At 45.8% G+C, this 22502-nt stretch overlaps 1 protein-coding gene across 1 annotated transcript in view; it reads right to left on the reverse strand.

Moving 5' to 3' along the window:
- Window positions 1-326: 326 nt before the first annotated feature.
- The window catches only part of LOC310788593 (disintegrin and metalloproteinase domain-containing protein 15-like), a gene marked incomplete at both ends in the record, with an annotated part of 189890 nt that continues 167714 nt past the window's right edge, over window positions 327-22502 (reverse strand). The window contains 3 exons of the mRNA XM_083650124.1: window positions 327-393; window positions 11631-11770; window positions 14245-14853. Of these exons, the coding sequence (XP_083506250.1) occupies window positions 327-393; window positions 11631-11770; window positions 14245-14853 (816 nt within the window). The remainder of the gene's footprint in view (window positions 394-11630; window positions 11771-14244; window positions 14854-22502) is intronic.

The following is a 22502-nucleotide window of genomic DNA, read 5'->3' on the forward strand; positions in this document are numbered from 1 at the left end:
CTGATGTGCGGCCCAAGGTCATGTGACATGTCTGCTTGCGTTCACGAGCGAGCCCAGGTCCAGAGTTATAGTGGCCAGAGCCATAGAGAGAGAGGACTCCAGAAAACGCTTCTTGGTGGATTCTGGAGAAACAATTGTCAAAGAGTCATTTTTACTTTGAGTCACACCACGGGTTAACCATATCCCACAGAGTTTTCCAGCGGACGGGAAAAACTGTTTCTGGGCGTCAATACCGAGCTTGGCCACCATGTTCAATTTTCTTCAAAGCTGGGGACCTGACGCTGGGGGCCTGGTCCAGAAGTCCACACTGCGGTTATGGTCCTGGATCAGAGTGGAGGAGAGGAGTCGGGCTTCCTGGGGACTGTGGGGCGAGTCGGAGGCAGAGGAGGTCGCCTGCAGACACAGAGTCAGGTCGACTTTAGTTTTGAAATTAATATAATTTTTAAGTTGAGAGGGGCCGTGGCCTATCAGCTAAATTCGTATAACTTCATGGCTGATGCGGTAGAGATTCCCTGCTTACCAACACGAGGGGCGCAGGTTCGAGCCCCCGTGTCACCTCCAGCTTGGTCGGTCAGGTGAGCACATGTATTGGCCGTTGGCAAAATCGGCCTGGTCTTGAATGGCATTTCTAACATGTGTACTGAATTTTGCGGAATTCTACCAGAAGGGCACCCTGCAAATGTGTGCTGTCCTATGTGGTAACCTCACCCACCTGGTAACTAAGGAGGATAAAACAAACAAATCACACACATAAAGAATAAAATGTTGCAAAGAATAAAATGCTGCATTTTACATTTCTGCAAACAACGGATATGTAGAATCTCAATGTTTCTGAACCAAAAATATGTTTCATATCAACATTTCTAGATGTGTGTAACGTTATAGACTAGACCTCTAGTGGTCGTGCAAATAATGACAGTTGTTGGGGAGTGAGGGTGTCATGGTGGAGGGCGTAAGCGGGACAGCTCACCCTAAATTCGAAAATACATATTGTCCCTCTCACATGTAGTGCTATTTATCCATCAAAATACATATTGTCACCTGTAGAGCTATTTATCCATCAAAATACATATTGTCACATGTAGAGCTATTTATCCATCAAAATACATATTGTCTCTCTCACCTGTAGAGCTATTTATCCATCTAAATACATATTGTCACCTGTAGAGCTATTTATCCATCTAAATACATATTGTCTCTCTCACCTGTAGAGCTATTTATCCATCTAAATACATATTGTCACCTGTAGAGCTATTTATCCATCAAAATACATATTGTCCCTCTCACCTGTAGAGCTATTTATCCATCTAAATACATATTGTCACCTGTAGAGCTATTTATCCATCTAAATACATATTGTCTCTCTCACCTGTAGAGCTATTTATCCATCTAAATACATATTGTCACCTGTAGAGCTATTTATCCATCAAAATACATATTGTCCCTCTCACCTGTAGAGCTATTTATCCATCAAAATACATATTGTCACCTGTAGAGCTATTTATCCATCTAAATACATATTGTCACCTGTAGAGCTATTTATCCATCTAAATACATATTGTCCCTCTCACCTGTAGAGCTATTTATCCATCTAAATACATATTGTCTCTCTCACCTGTAGAGCTATTTAACCATCAAAATACATATTGTCACCTGTAGAGCTATTTATCCATCTAAATACATATTGTCCCTCTCACCTGTAGAGCTATTTATCCATCTAAATACATATTGTCACCTGTAGAGCTATTTATCCATCAAAATACATATTGTCACCTGTAGAGCTATTTATCCATCTAAATACATATTGTCACCTGTAGAGCTATTTATCCATCAAAATACATATTGTCACCTGTAGAGCTATTTATCCATCAAAATACATATTGTCACCTGTAGAGCTATTTATCCATCTAAATACATATTGTCACCTGTAGTGCTATTTATCCATCTAAATACATATTGTCTCTCTCACCTGTAGAGCTATTTATCCATCAAAATACATATTGTCTCTCTCACCTGTAGAGCTATTTATCCATCAAAATACATATTGTCACCTGTAGAGCTATTTATCCATCTAAATACATATTGTCACCTGTAGAGCTATTTATCCATCAAAATACATATTGTCACCTGTAGAGCTATTTATCCATCAAAATACATATTGTCCCTCTCACCTGTAGAGCTATTTATCCATCAAAATACATATTGTCACCTGTAGAGCTATTTATCCATCTAAATACATATTGTCCCTCTCACCTGTAGAGCTATTTATCCATCAAAATACATATTGTCACCTGTAGAGCTATTTATCCATCTAAATACATATTGTCACCTGTAGTGCTATTTATCCATCTAAATACATATTGTCTCTCTCACCTGTAGAGCTATTTATCCATCAAAATACATATTGTCTCTCTCACCTGTAGAGCTATTTATCCATCAAAATACATATTGTCACCTGTAGAGCTATTTATCCATCTAAATACATATTGTCACCTGTAGAGCTATTTATCCATCAAAATACATATTGTCACCTGTAGAGCTATTTATCCATCAAAATACATATTGTCCCTCTCACCTGTAGAGCTATTTATCCATCAAAATACATATTGTCACCTGTAGAGCTATTTATCCATCAAAATACATATTGTCTCTCTCACCTGTAGAGCTATTTATCCATCAAAATACATATTGTCACCTGTAGAGCTATTTATCCATCTAAATACATATTGTCACCTGTAGAGCTATTTATCCATCAAAATACATATTGTCACCTGTAGAGCTATTTATCCATCAAAATACATATTGTCCCTCTCACCTGTAGAGCTATTTATCCATCAAAATACATATTGTCACCTGTAGAGCTATTTATCCATCTAAATACATATTGTCACCTGTAGAGCTATTTATCCATCAAAATACATATTGTCACCTGTAGAGCTATTTATCCATCAAAATACATATTGTCCCTCTCACCTGTAGAGCTATTTATCCATCAAAATACATATTGTCACCTGTAGAGCTATTTATCCATCTAAATACATATTGTCACCTGTAGAGCTATTTATCCATCAAAATACATATTGTCCCTCTCACCTGTAGTGCTATTTATCCATCTAAATACATATTGTCTCTCTCACCTGTAGAGCTATTTATCCATCAAAATACATATTGTCCCTCTCACATGTAGTGATATTTATCCATCAAAATACATATTGTCACCTGTAGAGCTATTTATCCATCAAAATACATATTGTCACCTGTAGAGCTATTTATCCATCTAAATACATATTGTCTCTCTCACCTGTAGTGCTATTTATCCATCTAAATACATATTGTCTCTCTCACCTGTAGAGCTATTTATCCATCAAAATACATATTGTCCCTCTCACCTGTAGAGCTATTTATCCATCAAAATACATATTGTCACCTGTAGAGCTATTTATCCATCAAAATACATATTGTCCCTCTCACCTGTAGTGCTATTTATCCATCTAAATACATATTGTCACCTGTAGAGCTATTTATCCATCTAAATACATATTGGCCCCTATCGTTGCATCGGCGCTGTTTCTAGGCCGAGCGCCTGGCGCAGCGCAAATCAGTGGGCGTGGACCAGCGCACTTGATATCGTCGTGCTGGCGCTACACGCAGCCTAAAGCATTACAACCACGCCTTTTAAGCGTAAAATTATGCACCGTCATGCTCATTGGATAAGTGCAATAAACGAATCGCACGCTTGCCTTTTTAGCTCCAATTCCAGTGGTCCCGCAAAACCAGACGAAAGCCAAGCGCTCTGCCCCCCCCCCTCCCTTCATCCAGTCTGTCTGTCTCCATTATAGGCTATTATTCCATATTATTATGCTTCTCAAACCAATCTAACTGCAGTTTAAATACTGCAAGCATGTAAATACGCTACACTATAGCAAGATCAAAGTGAAAAGAATGTTCTAAAGGCATCAGCTAGAAAAATATAGCCTATCCCTATATGATGAGATTAATTTTATATTGGTGAAAGTTTGTCCAGAACGATATCGTTTTCTCTCCCCTGCTGCAGGTAGAATGATGCACATAAATATACCCTACATTATGTAAAGTCATTGCATAAATGTGTTTTTATTGTAAAACTAAATGTGAAGTAGGGCCAAGTTATTGGAGCGGACATCACAGTATAGCACATGACAGTAGAAGCGCGTTCCGAAGCGCGTTCCGCTACGTTAAATCGACAAGGGATATATATAGGCCCAGGAGGACATATATGTTTCACTTAGGGTGGTGTTTTAATTTCGATGTTTTATTTGGTCCAATATTGAAATGTTCTACAATTGCAGGCTGTGTTACCATTACACATTATTTTAGATCGACCTTTTATATCTATTTCGCCTCATTTGGTTGCTATTTAGTAGCGAAATGGAGTACCCAATTGCATGCTGGGACATTCACAGGCAGTGAACTTATAACTGCTATTTCCTATAGGACGTGTGTTGTGTCTGTCTGAGCGAGGGAGTCAGAGAGAGACAGTCGTATTGTGCCTGTCAGACTGAGGAGAGAGGGAGAGAGTGACACAGAGAAGGGTGACAGAGGAGAGAGCCAGAGGGGAGGGAGAGAGCCAGAGGGGAGCGCTCCGCGCAACTGGCTGCACTGAATAGGCCTGGTTTTCAAAAGCGCAAGGCGCTAAATTTACGCCAGGTCGGAAGATATCAGTAGGCCGGTATTTAGCGCCGACACGCCCACTTTGGCCCATTCTGGGACTGCGCCACGCCCATTCGGCCTAAAGCGCATTTGGCAGCGTAAAGCCATATTGATATCGTCCCAAAACAGGCGCAAGGCACGTTTTTTTGCGTTTAAGGCCCGTTTTAGCGCCGAAGGCCTGTGGGAGAATAGGGGCCATTGTCTCTCTCACCTGTAGAGCTATTTATCCATCAAAATACATATTGTCCCTCTCACCTGTAGAGCTATTTATCCATCTAAATACATATTGTCACCTGTAGAGCTATTTATCCATCAAAATACATATTGTCTCTCTCACCTGTAGAGCTATTTATCCATCAAAATACATATTGTCTCTCTCACCTGTAGAGCTATTTATCCATCAAAATACATATTGTCCCTCTCACCTGTAGTGCTATTTATCCATCTAAATACATATTGTCCCTCTCACCTGTAGTGCTATTTATCCATCAAAATACATATTGTCCCTCTCACCTGTAGTGCTATTTATCCATCAAAATACATATTGTCCCTCTCACCTGTAGAGCTATTTATCCATCTAAATACATATTGTCTCTCTCACCTGTAGTGCTATTTATCCATCAAAATACATATTGTCCCTCTCACCTGTAGTGCTATTTATCCATCAAAATATGGGGGCACACACACACACACACACAAGGATGCATTGTGACATCAGTGATGTCATAAGACTGATGTCATTAGTGATGTCATAAGGGGGGACACACACATACACACACATGTAAACCCGCACGCGGCAATATGGCAGGCGAGGCCACGCAGCTGCCGAGCTGCAGGGCGGGCGAGCCTAGTAATGGAGATGCCTAGTAACCTATAGACGGTTTTAACTTGACAACAAAAACATTCTAAATTGAACCCCCGCTCACTTCCTGTTGCAGTGTTTGCTATGGACATAAAAGAAAAAAAAACATTTAAGTGCAGGACTGACCATTCCGTGAAAACCGTCTATACAGCTGAGCAGCGAAAACAAAAGTAACGATGTCGAGTGAATATTTCTGCAGTTTACCGAATGCTGAGAAAAAGGAAGTGCTGTGGGGTTGCGCTCTGGTGAAAACCGTCTATAAATAACAATACCTCCCAAGTTTCTTTTAGTTTAAAGAAATTACAGGTACATTTCAAGAACACGTTTTCACATAGGGTCATCTCAGCTACCATAGGCCGATCCAACAAATTATCAAATTTACTATCTGTAACTGTGCATTACAATTGATGGCAACTGTGAAATTCTTTATATTCAAGAGCAATGAAAATAGTTGACCATTCAGTCATGAATGCAGAAAACATAAATAGGCTACTTACTATTTAACTTGCTCCTGAAACCTGCTACCCAGTGCATCAAATTGGATTGAAGGACTTCTCAGTGGAATTGTCACACTTTGCAAAGTCATCCTGTGCACCGGACTGGACCCTCTGGCATGCCGGCCCGGTTCTGGTTCTGGCCCCCGGGCCGTTTGTTTGACACCTCTGATCTAGATGGTTTTGGTGTGAGTTGCAGAGTTTTGGAGATATCGGCCCTAGAGATGTCTGCCTTCTCTCCAATACAATGGAACTGGATGGCACTCGGTTACATACAGTACATACATTTGAAAAACTCAATGGCAATGTGTCTTCCCAGAAATCTTTACCCGGTTACTCAAGATAATTCACAGACCAGAGCAGTTTCATGTAGGAACTGGAACTGTTTTCTTTTGAACGAACTACACCGCTAGCTGCTAGCTAGTTACTACATGAGCAGCAGCTACTGTAGAACAGCAATTAGTTAGCAGCTAGCGGGTGTAGTTCAGCCAAAAGTAGAAAATAGTTCCTACATGAAACTGCTCACAACAAGGTCTGGATTATCTTGAGTAACCAGGTCATGGTTTCTGGAAAGAGACATTGGCTGCATTTCCCAAATAAGAACCTTCTTAACTCCTTAACCCATTGATACCTGATGCAGCATTTGCGTGTATATCCCTCATTTGTGTGTGTATCCCTTTAAGACCGCGAACCGCGTCACGTGGTCTTAAAGGGATACACACACAAATGCTGCATCAGGTATCAATGGGTTAAGAAGGCTCCAAAGAAGAGGCCAGGTAAGACGGAGCCTTAAGAAAAGAGTGTGTCCCAAACGCGTTCTTAATGGCCTTCTTAAGACAGCCCGAAAGAAGCATCTTAACTCATTCACCGCCAAAGACGTCTTTGACGTGTTATCAGAAATAGCCCTCCCCGCCAATGACGTGTTTGACGTGTTTTTGTTTTTATTAGTGCAGCGCGTAGGTCAAACACTTCCCCAGCCTGTGACATAGTATCAGGTCCCTAGCATCTAAGACAACACGTGAACAAACACATACCGCAGCTGTTGTTTTGAAATTGAGCAGGAGGAAAATCAGAAAACGGATAAACGCTTCCTTGTGCAGACAGGAGAAACGCCATTGAAACGCCCCTCGGCGCGCTGCATGAGCTGGTCGCCTTCCTCTGTGCCAGCCGGGAGAAAACGGGAGAAAGTAATCCAGAGAGATGTGTTTGATCATCGGAGGAATGAGGAAATGATCGATCAGAGGGCGGTGAGGACGTGTTGAATAGCCGAGGGGAAAACGGGAACGATCAAATAGCAAGGAGGATAGGACAGGGAGACATGGACGAGGACGGGTGGACCAGAACAAAACAAAATAAACACACGAACAGCTAACAAGGCAGAAGCGGCAGTTACAGCAGCCCGCTGTCCGTTCTCAAGAGCTATTCAGTTGGTTCATGAAATCGCTGGGCTGCGTGCCCTCCAGTGTTGCTCCTGGCCAATCCCGGCGCCACAGGGCGTGGTTATTGCTTATCCTATGTGGGGTTAGAAATCACGCAACGAAGATAAAAGGGGGATCGTGTGTGTGTGTGTGTGTGTGTGTGTGTGTGTGTGTGTCTGTCTGTCGGTGTGTCTGTCTGTCTGTCTGTCTGTGTGTCTGTCTGCACACTCACTCACACTGAGTAAACTGTATTGTTGAATGTAAAAAAAAGCACTTCATGTGTATATATATATATATATATATATATATATATTTCTTTTTTTCATTTGTGTCATAACGAATAATATTTACATGTCTGATGTCAATACAGTTCAAAATAAAAGAATTGAGAGCGAGTTCTGCCTGAGAATGTGTGCTTTACAAAAATTGCCTTTTCTCCTGTTTATCTTCTCATGGAGACCTTTTGGGGGAAAACAGGGTGTATATAAATGGCTATAAGTAGAGTACAGAACATGCTAAAAGCTCACTTTTTTTTCCCTGGTGAACCCAGAGACGTACATCTTCATTTTGAGGTATTGCAAATCACTTTGGTGCTAATAGATCATTTACTGTGGGTCTTGAAAGATGACCAACAATTATGAAAATCTTTGGCCTGTGCTAAATATTGGCAGTCCTAAACTGGCCATGAATGAGTTAAGAAGCAACTTAACTGGAGCTGTCCACCATCTCGGTGCTGAAAACAAATCAATCGATGCCAGGCTAATCGATTGTTCCACATAATGACATGCTCCCAAATGAAGTGTTGATGTAACAAGTGGCGTCCTACTCACCCCCATCAATAGATAACGCTAAAAATGAACAAACGGGGAAACGAGGCACGTGAACGCGATTATAATACTAACTGCGGGCTGAATCCCCCTGCTGTTCTGCCTACCTATTCCAAGTAGGATAACGTTATGTACCATTCATTTGCAATGTGGTGCTAAACAAATGAAATAGCCTTGCTCGCATTGCCCATTACAAATATGAAACACCAGGTTCCCCCACAAAAGTAGCACACGCAGAAGAATATCTGAAAACGTCACCTGACGCAAATAATGACCAATGACCTGGATAAAATCAGACAAATAAAACAATGAAAACATAAAATGAAATCAGATTGAGGCAAAGTGACCGCCTACTTCCTGCTTCAGCACTGTACCAGAGATTTTCATATGCCTTTTATTTTCCCATAGACATTTCATAAAATGCTTATAAAAAATAGTTTTACTTGTTCAAACCAAATGGTTCACATAGAAACAGGAGAGACCACATAACATTTAACTCGGACCAAAACGTAAAAAAGTTGCGGATTTAAAGAAAATATGTTTTAGATGTAGCCTAGTTTTTTAAAGTTTTGGTCTGAGTGAAATGTTCTATGGTCTCTCCCGATTGTAAATATAGCTGAACCGTTTGGTTTGACGAAGTAAAACTATTTTTATAAGCATTTTGCATTTGACAAATTGTCTATGGGAAAATAAATGGCGGATGAAAATCTCTGGTACAGTGCTGAAGCAGGAAGTAGGCAGTCAGTTTGCCTCTCTATAACATACTCTAACTTGGTGTCGTGAATGGGGAAAATAGATATGCAAGGATAGCAGTAGGCTAGATTCAAGATTCAAGATTCAAGATTCAAGATTCAAGATTTTTATTGTCACTCCATGGTACAAGTACCACGTGTGAAATTCTTGTGCAGTGGACTCCGTTTACGACATAGTACAAATAGGCAACAGCAATAAGTAATAGGCAATAAGAAATAGGCATCAATAAGCAATAAGACAGCAATAAGGCAATAAGAAATAGGCATCTTATAAGCAATAAGACAAGTCGGTGGCTTATACGACAGTGGCATATTCATTGCACATAGGTGCACATGTCATGTGCATACGTTAGACGTGTTCAGACATTCCAAATTCGACGTTTTATACATACATGTGCAAATAGCATGTACCTTATTAAACATACACTTAAATTTACAATTAAACGTTAGGCACCTTATTAAACATACACTTAAATTTACAATTAAACGTTAGGCATCCGTAATAGTAGCAGCTGCAGTACGGTACTGCGGTACGACTACTGCACTATTTGTGCATATTTAGGAGTCTCGTGGCCTGCGGGAAGAAACTGTTCCTCAAGCGATTTGTGCGTGTTTTTGGAACCCTGTATCTCCTCCCTGAGGGTAGCCGGGAGAACAGGCTGTTGTGGGGATGGTTTGTGTCTTTGATGATCTTCAGGGACCTCCTGAGGCACCGCTGGTTATACAGTTCGTGCAGTTCTGGCAACTCGTCTCCTGTTACGTGCTGGGCCGCGCGCCTCACCCTCCGTAGCGCCCTGCGGTCCATGGTGGTACAGTTCCCGTACCAGGCGGTGAAGCAGCCAGTCAGCAGGCTTTCAATGGTGCCTCTGTAGAAGTCCCTGAGGATTTCTTTCCTTAGCCCAAACTTCTTCAGGCGCCTGAGTCCGTGTATTCGCTGTTGGGCCTTTTTGACAACAGTGGCGGTGTGGCCGGCCCAGGTCAGGTCCTGGTGGATGTTGACTCCCAGGTACTTGAAGCTGTCCACCCTTTCCACCACTGTGCCGTTGATGGTGATTGGGGGGTGTGTGCCCCCCCCTCTCCTGTAGTCCACAATGATCTCCTTGGTCTTGGAGACGTTCAGAGAGAGGTGGTTGTCCTGGCACCATTGTTCCAGGACCCTCACCTCCTCTCTGTAGGCCGTCTCGTCGCCCCCCGAGATCAGCCCCACGACTGCTGTGTCGTCTGCAAACTTCACGATGGTGTTTGAAGTTTGAGTCGCCACGCAGTCGTGGGTGTAGAGGTCGTACCAGAAGGGGCTGGAGACGCACCCCTGGGGTGCTCCTATGCTGATGGTCAGCGGGGAGGAGGTGAGGTTGCCCACCCTCACCACCTGGCGGCGGTCTGTCAGGAAGTCCAGGATCCAGTCGCACATCGCTGTGTTTAGTCCCAGGTCCCTGAGTTTGCTTACCAGCCTGGAGGGTACTATGGTGTTGAATGCTGAGCTGTAGTCCACGAACAGCATTCTCACATAGGTGTCCTTCCCCTCCAGGTGGGACAGGGCGGTGTGGAGCACGTGTGCCACTGCATCCGCTGTGCTCCTGTTGGGGCGGTATGCAAACTGCAGCGGGTCGTGGTCCGGGGGGAGTGTGGGACGGATCTTTGATATGACCAGCTTTTCAAGGCACTTGCTGGCTATTGGTGTGAGGGCTATAGGGCGCCAGTCATTGAGGCTGGTCACTTTTTTCTGTTTGGGAATGGGGATGATTGTTGCTGCCTTGAAGCAGGAGGGAACTCGTCGGAGGGAGAGGGACTGGTTGAAGATGTCTGTGTACACGGCTGCCAGCTGGTGGGCGCAGGCCTTGAGGACCCGCCCAGGGATGCCGTCCGGGCCGGCCGCCTTGCGTGGGTTGAAGCCATGCCAAATATCCAAATATCAACAGCTCACTGATGCAGGGGACTATGTGAGACCCTGTGACAGCTAGGCTAGAAATAATAGCCTACCTACCTAAATTAAAATTTAAGCGACCTTGGGTTCTGTGAAAGGTGTTATATAAATCCACAACATTCTTATTATAAAAGGAATCCATTATGATTAGAGGAATATAGCCTACGGTAAAACATTTAAAACACAAGTAACCATATTACATAGAGGAGAGATTTTCAAGTGTTCCCCAATTTTAAACACTAAAAGGTGCATGAAAGAAAGGAAAGAGGGGAAAACACAATATGAATGTATGTTTTATATCTCCTTTTGCCTGACGTGGCTGAATCTGTGAGCGTTTCGTCATTAAGAACGCCCCGGACCCTTCTTACAAACCTTCTTAACGAAAGATCATCTTAGGCTAAGAAGCAATCGGGAAACGCGTTTGCTTCTTACGGGAGCCTTAAGAAGGGTCTAAGAAGCTTCTTAGCACTAAGAAGCTTTTGGGAAACCCGGCCATTGCTGTTGAGTAAAAAAAAAAAATGGGCGCTTTGAGCACAAGTCAAGTGCCATCCAGTTCCATTGTATTGGAGAGAAGGCAGACATCTCCAAAACTCAGTAACTCACACCAAAACCATCTATATGGATAAATAGCACTACAGGTGAACACACACACACACACACAAACCTGTTAGGAATGAGTGCGGGGACGTTGGCTCCGTGCTGGGGGGGGTTGGTGTCACTGGCGTAGCCAGGGTGGGGGAGGTGGGAGGTTGGGCCCAGAGGTGGTGGCTTTTTGGGCACGGCGGGTTTGGGCGGAACATCAAGCTGCAGAAAGACAGGATCATGGGGAAAATATGAAGCGCCATGCAGATGTTTAAGGAACAGTTCACCCAAAAATGTCATGATCGCCTCAGCCCCATGCTGATGGAAGAACCGGTGAAGTTTTTAGTCCACAAAACAGTCCTGGAGTTTCACAGCAAAACACAGCATTCAATTTCCACTTTGATCCAATACACAGGAAAATATCGATACCACGATATCACAGCAGATTACCCCTGCTATAGTCATTTGCCTATCAGAACATGTTTAGCTTGTTGAAGCAACATACAGTACGCACCAATGATATGGAGGGAAAAATTAATAGTATGTTTGGTTTTTCATGAAAAGAAACAATGGTTTTAAAGTCAACCAAAGTTTATAGATATTAGCATAGCCCTTTTTAGGGGTGGTGCCTACTGGATATATCCCCACGCGACAGCGCGATTGAAGATTTTTCATAATTAATAATAATAATAATAAATTGTATTTGTATTGTATTTTCATTTTGGACAAAATCCCAAAGTGCTATGTGTTGCCAACCACTGTCAGGCCCCTTAGCCATCCTTGCTCATTCAGGTTGGCAAGGCGGGTAGTCTCTTAGAACAGACGAGTTGGCTTCCGCAATTTTCAAATGCTTCCGCCATACCGTCTGTACTTCGTGGGGGAGAATCATGCACCAACCGGAATGGGAAGTAGAAAGGCGGGTTTTCCGCTCATTAGTCCAATCAGAATCGCAGAAAGGCAGGTCTTCCGCTCATTAGTCCAATCAGAATCCAATATGCCGCATTTTTCGTGCACACAAGTGTCGTGATTGGTCGGATTCCGTCGAACTTCTTTCCTGTCTGAAGGTTTTTTTCCCAACTTCCTTGTGCATGTTCTGGGGGTGTAACGTACAGACTGTTTAGCTGCATTCGCCGGATGTAGATGAGACAGTCTGTTTTAAGAGACTACAAGGCGGGTAACCTCTGACGTGACTATTGTTCACCTCCCAATAGTAAAGTTTCCTTCACTATTGTGGCGCAGTGTGCACAGACCTTAAAAGGGCTATGCTAATATCTATAAACTTTGGTTTACTTTCAAACCATTGTTTATATTCTATTAGCTTCGCCCTTTTTAGGGGCGGTGCCTACTGGATAAGGGCGGAGCTTGATGTCATCAACGCACACTGCGACACAATTGGTCCAGGACGATCATTAGCTTTTGGTTAGCAACGTGAGAGGTTGTCGTAGGCCACACCCCCTTGAGAGGGGGTGGACCCAGATTGCCTCATCTTGACGCACCTGACATCCCCAGAGGCGGGGCTCGGGGATTTTAGGTACGTTCATCAAATGTCTCTATAACATGAGGACAAAACAGGGGAAGCATGACGCCTCTCCAGCCTATTTTCATGCCTTTGAGAGAGGGACGCCTCCCTGGAGCATGTCATGTTATGATGAACCATGTTCTGCCCCTACAGAAGACCGCTTCTGAGGGGGCGTCCATGTTTATTATCTCATTCTCATAATTATGCAATTGTGGGGGAGAAATTAGTCCCGGAGAAGGGAAAAACCTGGGCGATCACTGCACTCCAGGTATTTCCTTTCCAGGGGAAACAGAGAGAACTAACCAGGTTTTGTAAGAGGATGAGGAAAGGAAGGTTTCTCCTGCTTTCTCTATCCTCATTACGTATACATTAAGTGTATTTAATGAACCCCTTTAGACACCTACATTAGGTGGGAGCGGAGAAGCAAACACCCAGGTTCCCTGTATAGATGTTTGCCCAACCCATCTTTCAACAGGGCCATCATTTTCATGACTACGGCCTTGGTGAAGTGTGGTCCGCGCTCTTCTAGAGGGGGTTTTGCCATTGTCTCCGCACGTTGCCAGTACCACTGTCATCGGGAGAAGCCGCTGTGTGGGGAAGATAGAAAACCTCGTGACCGGACCTTGTAATAGACAGCAATTGCTCTGTCTATCCCGGTGGTTAGTGTGCGTAAAGTGCAGTGCACTCGTGTGCATAAACGGGCACCTGTGGTGCATCGCTGCCCCGAGGGGTCTCTGAGAGGGAAAACGAAGACCCCCTATGGAACGTAGCTCCTGAGTAAGAGACCCGTCCTGAGACCTTTTCGGGAGTGAAGAGGGATTGGTAACCAGTGTTATCTAGCCCTGATGGGTAGACCTGGAGGTACTCCGGGTAGAAAAACATAAAGACACCTAAAACTCTCCAATTGTTGCACGAGAGCTAGGAGTTTTGTTTCATTCAGTGAGAGCATCTCCTCTGTAGGATAATACGTTAATCAAATGAAAGAGAGAGGGCTCTTCCACGAGAGCACAGCATTATAGGAGGGTCGTACTGGAGAGCCAGTGAGCAACCTAGATGCCCGCTCCATTTTATGAGAGGGATCTCAATAAGGCTTCCTTAAATAGGACGTTTATCTCGAAAAACTATCCTCTAGGATAGTTGGACCAATGAAAAAGCCGGAGTCGGTTTTGTCCACTACCCTCGTAATGTCCGCCCACTTTTTCTTTGCTGGGCTCAGTGAAGGCTCTTTCAGGTGTTTCAGCTCTGGAATGCTGGGCTCAGTGAAGGCTCTTTCAGGTGTTTCAGCTCTGGAATGCTGGCCCAGATGAATGCTGGCCCAGATGGGAAGGCGGGCTTTGGCGGCAGGCTCGTTGGAGACATCTCCCGAGTCCCGAGAGCAGGCTACGGCCGGCGACCAGGGCCAGGGGCCAGGGACCAGGGCCGCTGGGGGAAGTTCAATCCCCTTGATGATAGCTGCTTTGAAGATCATGTCAGGCAGGTCGCCTAGAAGAGCCCTGGCGGAGATCGTGTTGTTTCTGGAGGAACAGAGGGAGCTGGAGAGAGGGAAAAGACCTAATGCCTCTGCTCCAGCAAGCATCTCACCAGACCCCAGGCTCCCGCCGGGGAAGGGGGGGGTGATGGGAGGAGAGAGAGCCCGAGGAAGAGGCATCATCATGATCATCATCCTCTGCGGGATTGCGGTGGTGGCGACTGCTGTTTCAGCCTCATCAAAATCGACCGAGGTGAAATACTCCACGTGCCGGCGAAGCTCCTCGTATGGCAGCTCCCTGCAATAGGGAAACGCCGCCTGACGCATGGCGTGGTGGCGCGGTCACAGACACACAAAGCATTTATGGTGCATGTTATCTGCATTGATGTAATCGGACCGGCACAGGTTCGGACGCCGGCAGGGAAGCGGCCGTGTATCAGCTTAGGACGGGGTCCGTTCTGCGGGGCTCTGCTGCCAGCTGGTGCACTCCGCTCATCTCGCTTGTAGCTTCTTCAAGTCGTGTACGAGTCGTTTTGAAGGAAAAGGGAGGTGAACAATAGTCACACCAGAGGGGACCTGAATGAGCAAGGACAGCTAAGGGGAGTGACAGTGGTTGGCAACACCAAGTATGAAAAATCTTCAGTCAGTACGCTGTCGCGTGGGGATATATCCAGTAGGCACTGCCCCTAAAAAGGGCGGAGCTGAAATAATATAAACTACTGGTGGTATCCATACTATTGCAAATGAGCATTGTATCTTTTTCAACTTTTTAGTATTGATAGAGTACTTTTTTGAAATTGATATACTTACAATGACATAATCTCAGTTAGAAATTTCCAAAAACATTCAAAAACAAAATCCCACCTCCTATTAACATGACCATAGTATCTTATAGATCAGGGGTGCCCACACTTTTTCAGCTTGCGAGCTACTTTTAAAATGACCAAGTCAAAGTGAGCTACCAAGCATATTTATTTATATATATATACACTGAGTATACAGTGGAAAACAGTGGAACAGTGGAAAAACAGTGGAAACAGTGGAAAAACAGTGGAAACAGTGGAAAAACAGTAAAAAAAAAAAAAAAAATTTTTTTTTTTTTTTTTTTCTTCCTCAATGCCATGCGATCGACCACACTACCTTCGCGATCGACCGGTCGATCGCGATCGACGTATTGGACACCCCTGTTATAGATCATAACTCACCAGACTTTCTTATAGGAAATAGTAAAACAAATATATATCTATATTGTTAACAGTAGACATGACATAGAATGACACATGATGAAAAATAAATTATAAAAGGATATATATATATATATATATATTTATTTCCATCGTCAATGTTTAAACCATCTTCTCAACCAACCGATTGGGTGCTATAGAAAAGATCGACCACTATCCTTATGATCCAAAATACAATGTCTTTAGATGTCCCGTCTGCAATTCAAGTACATTTAGTCCGTCATCGCACAGGGCCAAATAATTCAAACAAAACCGTATCACATCAAGAAAGAGTCAAATCATAAATAGTCAATACTTCCAAATATGAGCTTCAAAGCGACCAGGGATACTTATCGATACGTTTGGCAACCCTAGTATGGAAGCTTTTTTTAATTAATTTTTTACATTTGAAACTTGGTCTCCATTCACTTCAATTGTTTAGGAGAATGCTGTGACGGTGTTTTGATGTGACAATCCAGGACTTTTAACTGTTTTTTTTTTAAACTAAAAACGTCACCCGTCCTTCCATCAGCATGGGGCTGAGTAGATAATGACTGAATTCTCATTTTTGGGTGAACTGCTCGTTTAAAGGAATAGAGCAACGTGACAAAATCTATTTGATCAGTTTCATATAACAGCAGCACACCAAGCCTGTCTCCTTCAACACATCTTTATCTTCAGCAGCAGGGGGCAGCAGCAAGCTAAAGCACAAGAGTTGACGGTTACATAAACATTCCAAATTGCCCCCAGCTTAATTCCTGTTGCAGTGTTTGCTAGTATAATAACTGACAGGACATAAGCTAGGTTCCAAACTGTTCCCTAGCAACACAATTCTGTGAAAAAAACCTATATGCAGGGCTGTCTGTCAAACTCATTTTAGTTCACAGGCCACATGCAACCAATTTGGTCCTCAAGTAGGCCAGCCAAAGAAAATCAATCATAACCTATAAATGACAAAACTTTAGGGTTGTGCTACAACCCGGGTTTTACGAGTGAGAACGAGAGCTCTCACTAGTGCCTACAACGCTGCGTACGCAGCCCTATGGAAGACTGTCATTTTGCTCCAAAATTACTTTTCATTAAAACCGACCACCCACCCGTAGGTGGCGTGGTGCCCCCCTGGGGCTGACACGGATCCACGTGACTACGTCACGTCCTGTCAGCCCAGGGATAATCACTCTAATTTCTTCCAGCCAGCTGAGATCCGACGCACCCCGTGACGCATCGACGCAGCAAGGCTGGGTAGTGAGAGCTCTCGTTCTCACTCGTAAAACCCGGGTTGTAGCACAACCCTAACGTTTTACTTCGTTTCGAACTCAAGCTCTCACTAGTGCCTTAATTCAACCGACCTTGCTGCCGGGAGCACCCCACAGGGCGACCCGAAAGGCACCGGTGAACCACGGCCGTATGGCAACGTTCATGCCTGACCGTCTGACATATTAGAGTGGCAACGATACTACTTTCTTGCCACCGACAGCACCGCGTGCGCGAATTGCGAACCGGACACGTCGAGACTGTAGTACCTGACAAAAGTGTGATGAGAGGACCATGAGGCCGCGGCACACATGTCCTCCCCTGAACACCGCGCAACAACGCAGAGGATGTCGCAACACCCCGCGTAGAATGCGCCTTAATACCCTCCGGGGGTATCTTACCCACGGCAGAGTATGCCAAAGCGATCGCCTCCACTATCCAGTGTGATAAGCGATCCTTGGAAAGGAGGCCACCCTGGGCCTTCTGCCAAAGCAGACCAACAACTGGTTTGGAGTGCGTAATGAATGCGTCCTGGCCACATAGGCCGAGAGCGCCCTTACTGGGCACAGCATGTGCAAGCGTCACTCCTCACCCGAACTGAACGGCGGGGGACAGAATGCTGATAAGTCTATGACCATAGACCTAAAGCTGACATTAATATTCTTAGGTTGGTAAGCCAGGTTAGGTCGCAACGTAACCCTGCGCCCATCATTCCCAAAACCATACAGGCCTGCTGCACCGAGAGGGCAATCAGGTCACCAACTCTCTTTCCTGACGACAAGGCCAGCAGCAGCGCGGTCTTTAAAGACAGAACCCTTAAATCGGCGGAGTCCAAGGGCTCAAACGGATGACCCGTTAGCCCATCCAGCACCGTAACCAGGTCCGATTTGGGAAAAAAACGCACCGCGGCGGCGGGCGCAGTTTACAGGAAGGAGAACCTCAGGTATTTCCTGTGTCTCCTGACCACGTGGACATGGAAGAACGCATCTTTCAGATCCCCGGAAGTAAGAAATCCCCCTGTCTCAACTCGTTGAACAGGCGGGAAAAGAGAGCAACCTCCTTGTGGAGTATGTCCATGGCCTCCCCCCTCCACGGCTGGATCGGGGGTCCCGTCGAACGTGGGTGTGGACCTAGCAAACTGTAGAGCGTATCCCTTCTGGAGGGTGCGCCGTAATGGGGACGGGGAACATAGATGCTCCCAGGCATCGAGCCTGTTGGACAAGATGGTCTCTTGTGGCCAAAGGAGCGGAACCCGTCATGAGCATATTGTTGGGCACCGGGACCTTTTGATCCGGTACCCTGATGGAGGGGCGGGACGTGAGAGGCTACGCCCCCCCGCCGCATGGTCAGTTCCGTAGAAGCTGTGCATGCTGGGGGAGAACTTCTCCGCCCACTGACGCGCCGTGGGTGTGTTGTATTGAACACCCCCCCCCCCCCCCTGCCGTGCGACTTTCGCAGGCTGGGGGGACTGCGGAGGTAACGTTCTCTCTCGAGACCGGCCGCACGTGGACCTGTCCGACAGTGCGGCCCCCAGGCGAGCTCCCGACCAGCAATGGGCCCTCGGTGCCATTGATGGTGGGCTGTCCTAGGAGCCTCTAGCCGAGGCCAGGCCGTAGCCATGGACCAAGGCGAGCCTTGATGATGGGTATGAGACCCTGGGCGAGCTCCCGACCGAACTCGGGCCTTGGGCACCGAGGACGGTGGGTCTAAAGCTACAAGCCGCAGGCTGGAACTGAGCCCAGCCTTGGTGAGCCAACCGGAGGGCTTGACCTGAGCGCTGCCAACCGAGGCCAGGCCGTGGCCATGGACCAAGGTGCGCTGTGCCCCCTGCCAGGCTCCCTGCGCTTGCAGGGGGCGCTCCAACAAGGGAGTGCGACCCATGGAGAGCTCCCAACCACCCCGGGCCTTGGGCACCAAGGGCGGTGGGCTTGTCCTTAGAGCTACAAGCCAAAGGCTGGCACTGAGCCCAGACCTTGGCGAGCTGTAACCCCTGCTGGACGCGTAGCGCCAGCAAGGGGCGGTAGGTCTATTGTAGCGGAGGTAGCTCCCGCCCAATGTACTTAGCACACAGATACTAACTGCACGGGTGCACGCCAGCTATCTGCCACAATACTATCGTTCTGTGCTAAACAGTACTAATGCTATCTGCACGTATGCAAGCTAGCTTTCACACTCTTTTGAGAGCGGACCTTGGTCCGCTCTCAAGAGCTTAGCTGCGGCCCTGGGCATCGCCCCACGAACTGCTCCCTTGGAGGGCTTGCTCGTGAAGATAGCCCAGCAGCTGCAAGACCGAGGGTTCAAGGCGCCTGTGCAGCGTGCTCATGCCCAAGGCAGAACACGCACTTATCGTGCCGGTTCATACTCGGCCAATGTAGTTTTACACACAGCCCATCCCCTCGCTGACTTTCCCTGCTCAGTAGCAAGAGAAAGCAGGAAGCTAATCACTAATAGCAAGCTCCCGCGGGCCGCACCCTGTTAGCGGGAGTACCGTTTAAGCAAGCTAGCAGGCTAGCAAGAAGCACAGGCTAGACAGTAAGCAACCCGGAGGCTAGCGAACGTGCGCGTGCAACGGTAACGTAAGCGGCAATAGCCCAGCCCAAAGGGGAGGCAACAATACCCACAACCTGTTAACCCGCGAGAACAGGCGTGAACAAGCCACTAGCTAAGCTAGCGTAAGCACTGAGAGACAAGCGTGCACTAACACAAGCCTGCGCACAAGCCGGTGCAGCGAGTCTCTACCCTGAGTAACACGGGGAAGCAAGCGTGACCGCAGGCAGAGGCCAGCGGCCCGCGAAGCTAGTCAATCTCAGAAGAAACTCCTCAGAGGGAGTTACAATCTCGTAGATGCTATTTGCACGAGGCAAGCAACACTTAGCAGACAAGCAAGCTGGCTAAGATGGCGTAAGAACTGAGAGAAGCGGCCAACACAACTTTTAGCTAGCGTACTCGCTCAGCTAAATCTCAGAGTGCCCCCTTCGGGGCCGACAGTAAAATCTACACTACAAGCAGTATGTAGGTCCCAGCAACGCTTGTGGAGCGTGCTCATGCCCTTAGGCAGTGCACACATTCATTTCATTGTGCCGGTCGTAACCGGCCAGCGTAGCCTCACAGTTAACACAGCACCTAGCTGTTCCCCCCTCTCTCTGCTAACAGGAAAACGGGGTTACCGTGTAAGCATAGCCTGCGACGGTAAGAAGCTGGAGTGCTACACAACACTAGATACTGGCTGCACGGGAGCAAGCTAGCTATCTAGCTAACTGAAGAGCATGGCTTCTAGCTACTACTCTCGCTTAACGCGCGTCCTACACAGAGGTAGCCGGCGCCTAAAGTACTTAGCACACAGACACTAACTGCACGTGTGCACGCTAGCTATCTGCCACAAAACTGGGTGCGTTACCCTGTCTGGGGACGCAGCCAGATAGCTGGAGTGCTACAAGCTAGTCCAAGCTAGCTGCACTGAGCAACTGGCTAACTATCTATCTAACGTTACTCCTGGAGTAACGTGCACGCTCTGACAATATAGCCGGCGCCTAAACAAGCACACGGACGCTAACCACACGGGTGCACGCTAGCTTATCCGCAAGAACCAGGCTAGCTAGCCTATTGTTCTAGTGCTACACTGTAAGCTAACAGCACGTATGCAACCTAGCCTAACAGTTTTGAGCGCGGACCTAAGTCAGCCCTCAAACGATAAGGCTGCCCCAGCCGGGGGAGCGAAGCACAGCTACACGGCGGCAGCAATAACCCACTACACGGCGGTAGCAAGCACAACTACACGGCGGTAGCAATAAACAGTTAACTAAGGAAGATACTCTTAGCTTTTAGATGACTTGTTCCGACGGCGCCGGTGGAGAGAACAGGATCGGGTCCCCGAAGCCTGCTTTTACCTCGTTCCACGCAAACCTCTTAAGGTGGGCAATAAGAAGGAACGAGCCTAGTATCTAAAGCTATGTAAGAGAGCTAACTCAGAGTTAACCGCGGAGCTTTCGAAAACACGTCTTCTCAGTGGCTGGAAGAACGTAAAAGTGATTATCCCTGGGCTGACAGGACGTGACTAGTCACGTGGATCCGTGTCAGCCCCAGGGGGGCACCACGCCACCTACAGGTGGGTGGTCGGTTTTAATGAAAAGTAATTTTGGAGCAAAATGACAGTCTTCCATAGGGCTGCGTACGCAGCGTTGTAGGCACTAGTGAGAGCTTGAGTTCGAAACGAAGTAAAACCTCAAAATCTTCCTGTTTTTTTAGTGTAAAGGATTACAGATACATTTTAACCAATTTTCACATAGGGTTATCTCAGCTACCATCAAACAAATTATCAAAACTACTGTCTGTAACCATCTGTGCAATTCTCTATACTGCCCTGTAACGACGCATTATGGAATAACTGCACATTATGTAATAAAATCGCAAAATGTAATAAAACCTCACTTTCAATATGTAATAACGACGCATTATGTAATAATATGCGCAATATGTAATAAATCACCTGAACGCAAAATGTAATAATTTTATAATTTTGTAATAAATGTATTACATATTGTGCAAATTATTACATAATGCGGGGGTTGCACTTTTTTCTGGTTGAAAATGTAATAAGTGACGCATTATGTAACAAAATTAGAAAATGCACTGAAGTTGTCATTGGGGGGGGAAGTAGGCTAATAAATATATTTGACCATAAAAAGCATTTTAACAGTGTTGACACGTGCCAATTAACCCAGAATGCGCACATTTCTCTGTCCTCATGTGTGGTGTCAAAACCAGTCAAGCAACTAGATATAGCCTAGTTGTTAAGCTGATGACGAATTGAATCTATGGGTGACAACAGTCCGATCGGGTAGGCTACACCTTCTCTCTCAGCGTGCTGTGGCACTTTTCTTTATGGTAAACCAGCGGGCATAGACTGTAAGACCCGACACTTGCATTTCAGTTCTGGCCTTTGATCTACAAGTGATAGAAGCGTGGTTGACATAGCCGCATTTACTGCCTCAATCTATAGATTACATGGCCATTTAAACATAAGACATCCATTAAGAATTGAGGATTGCAGAGACGTTTATGAATTGTCTGATATTAGGCACAGGGTTTTTTGGCTGCCCAATTGTTCTTCGGGCTCTCCTCCGCACCGCACCCCACTCCTCCCCACCGCCCCCGCCCGCTCTACTCACCTTCGGCAAAAAAAAACAAAGACTCCTCATGTCTAGAAAGGTATAGATGTCCTATCCATAAACAATTTGTCACGTATTGAGCCAAGTGATACAGTAGGCTATGTCTAAGAAAGCGGACGGTGAAGCTTTACAGACACGCTTATTCTGCAGTAGAAGAAAAAAGCTTCAGATGTTTCAGCACCGAGGACAGCGCAAGGCGCTCTATACATCGATTGATGAACATTTCACACACCACCAAGCTCGATTAAAATATAAAAACAAATCTCTAAATCTAAATCCTGCTTTGCAGATAAACATTTTATTCACATGCCTTTCAACATGT

The sequence above is a fragment of the Poromitra crassiceps genome (assembly GCF_964638095.1).
Source record: "Poromitra crassiceps genome assembly, chromosome: 1".
NCBI classification, from domain to species: domain Eukaryota; kingdom Metazoa; phylum Chordata; class Actinopteri; order Beryciformes; family Melamphaidae; genus Poromitra; species Poromitra crassiceps.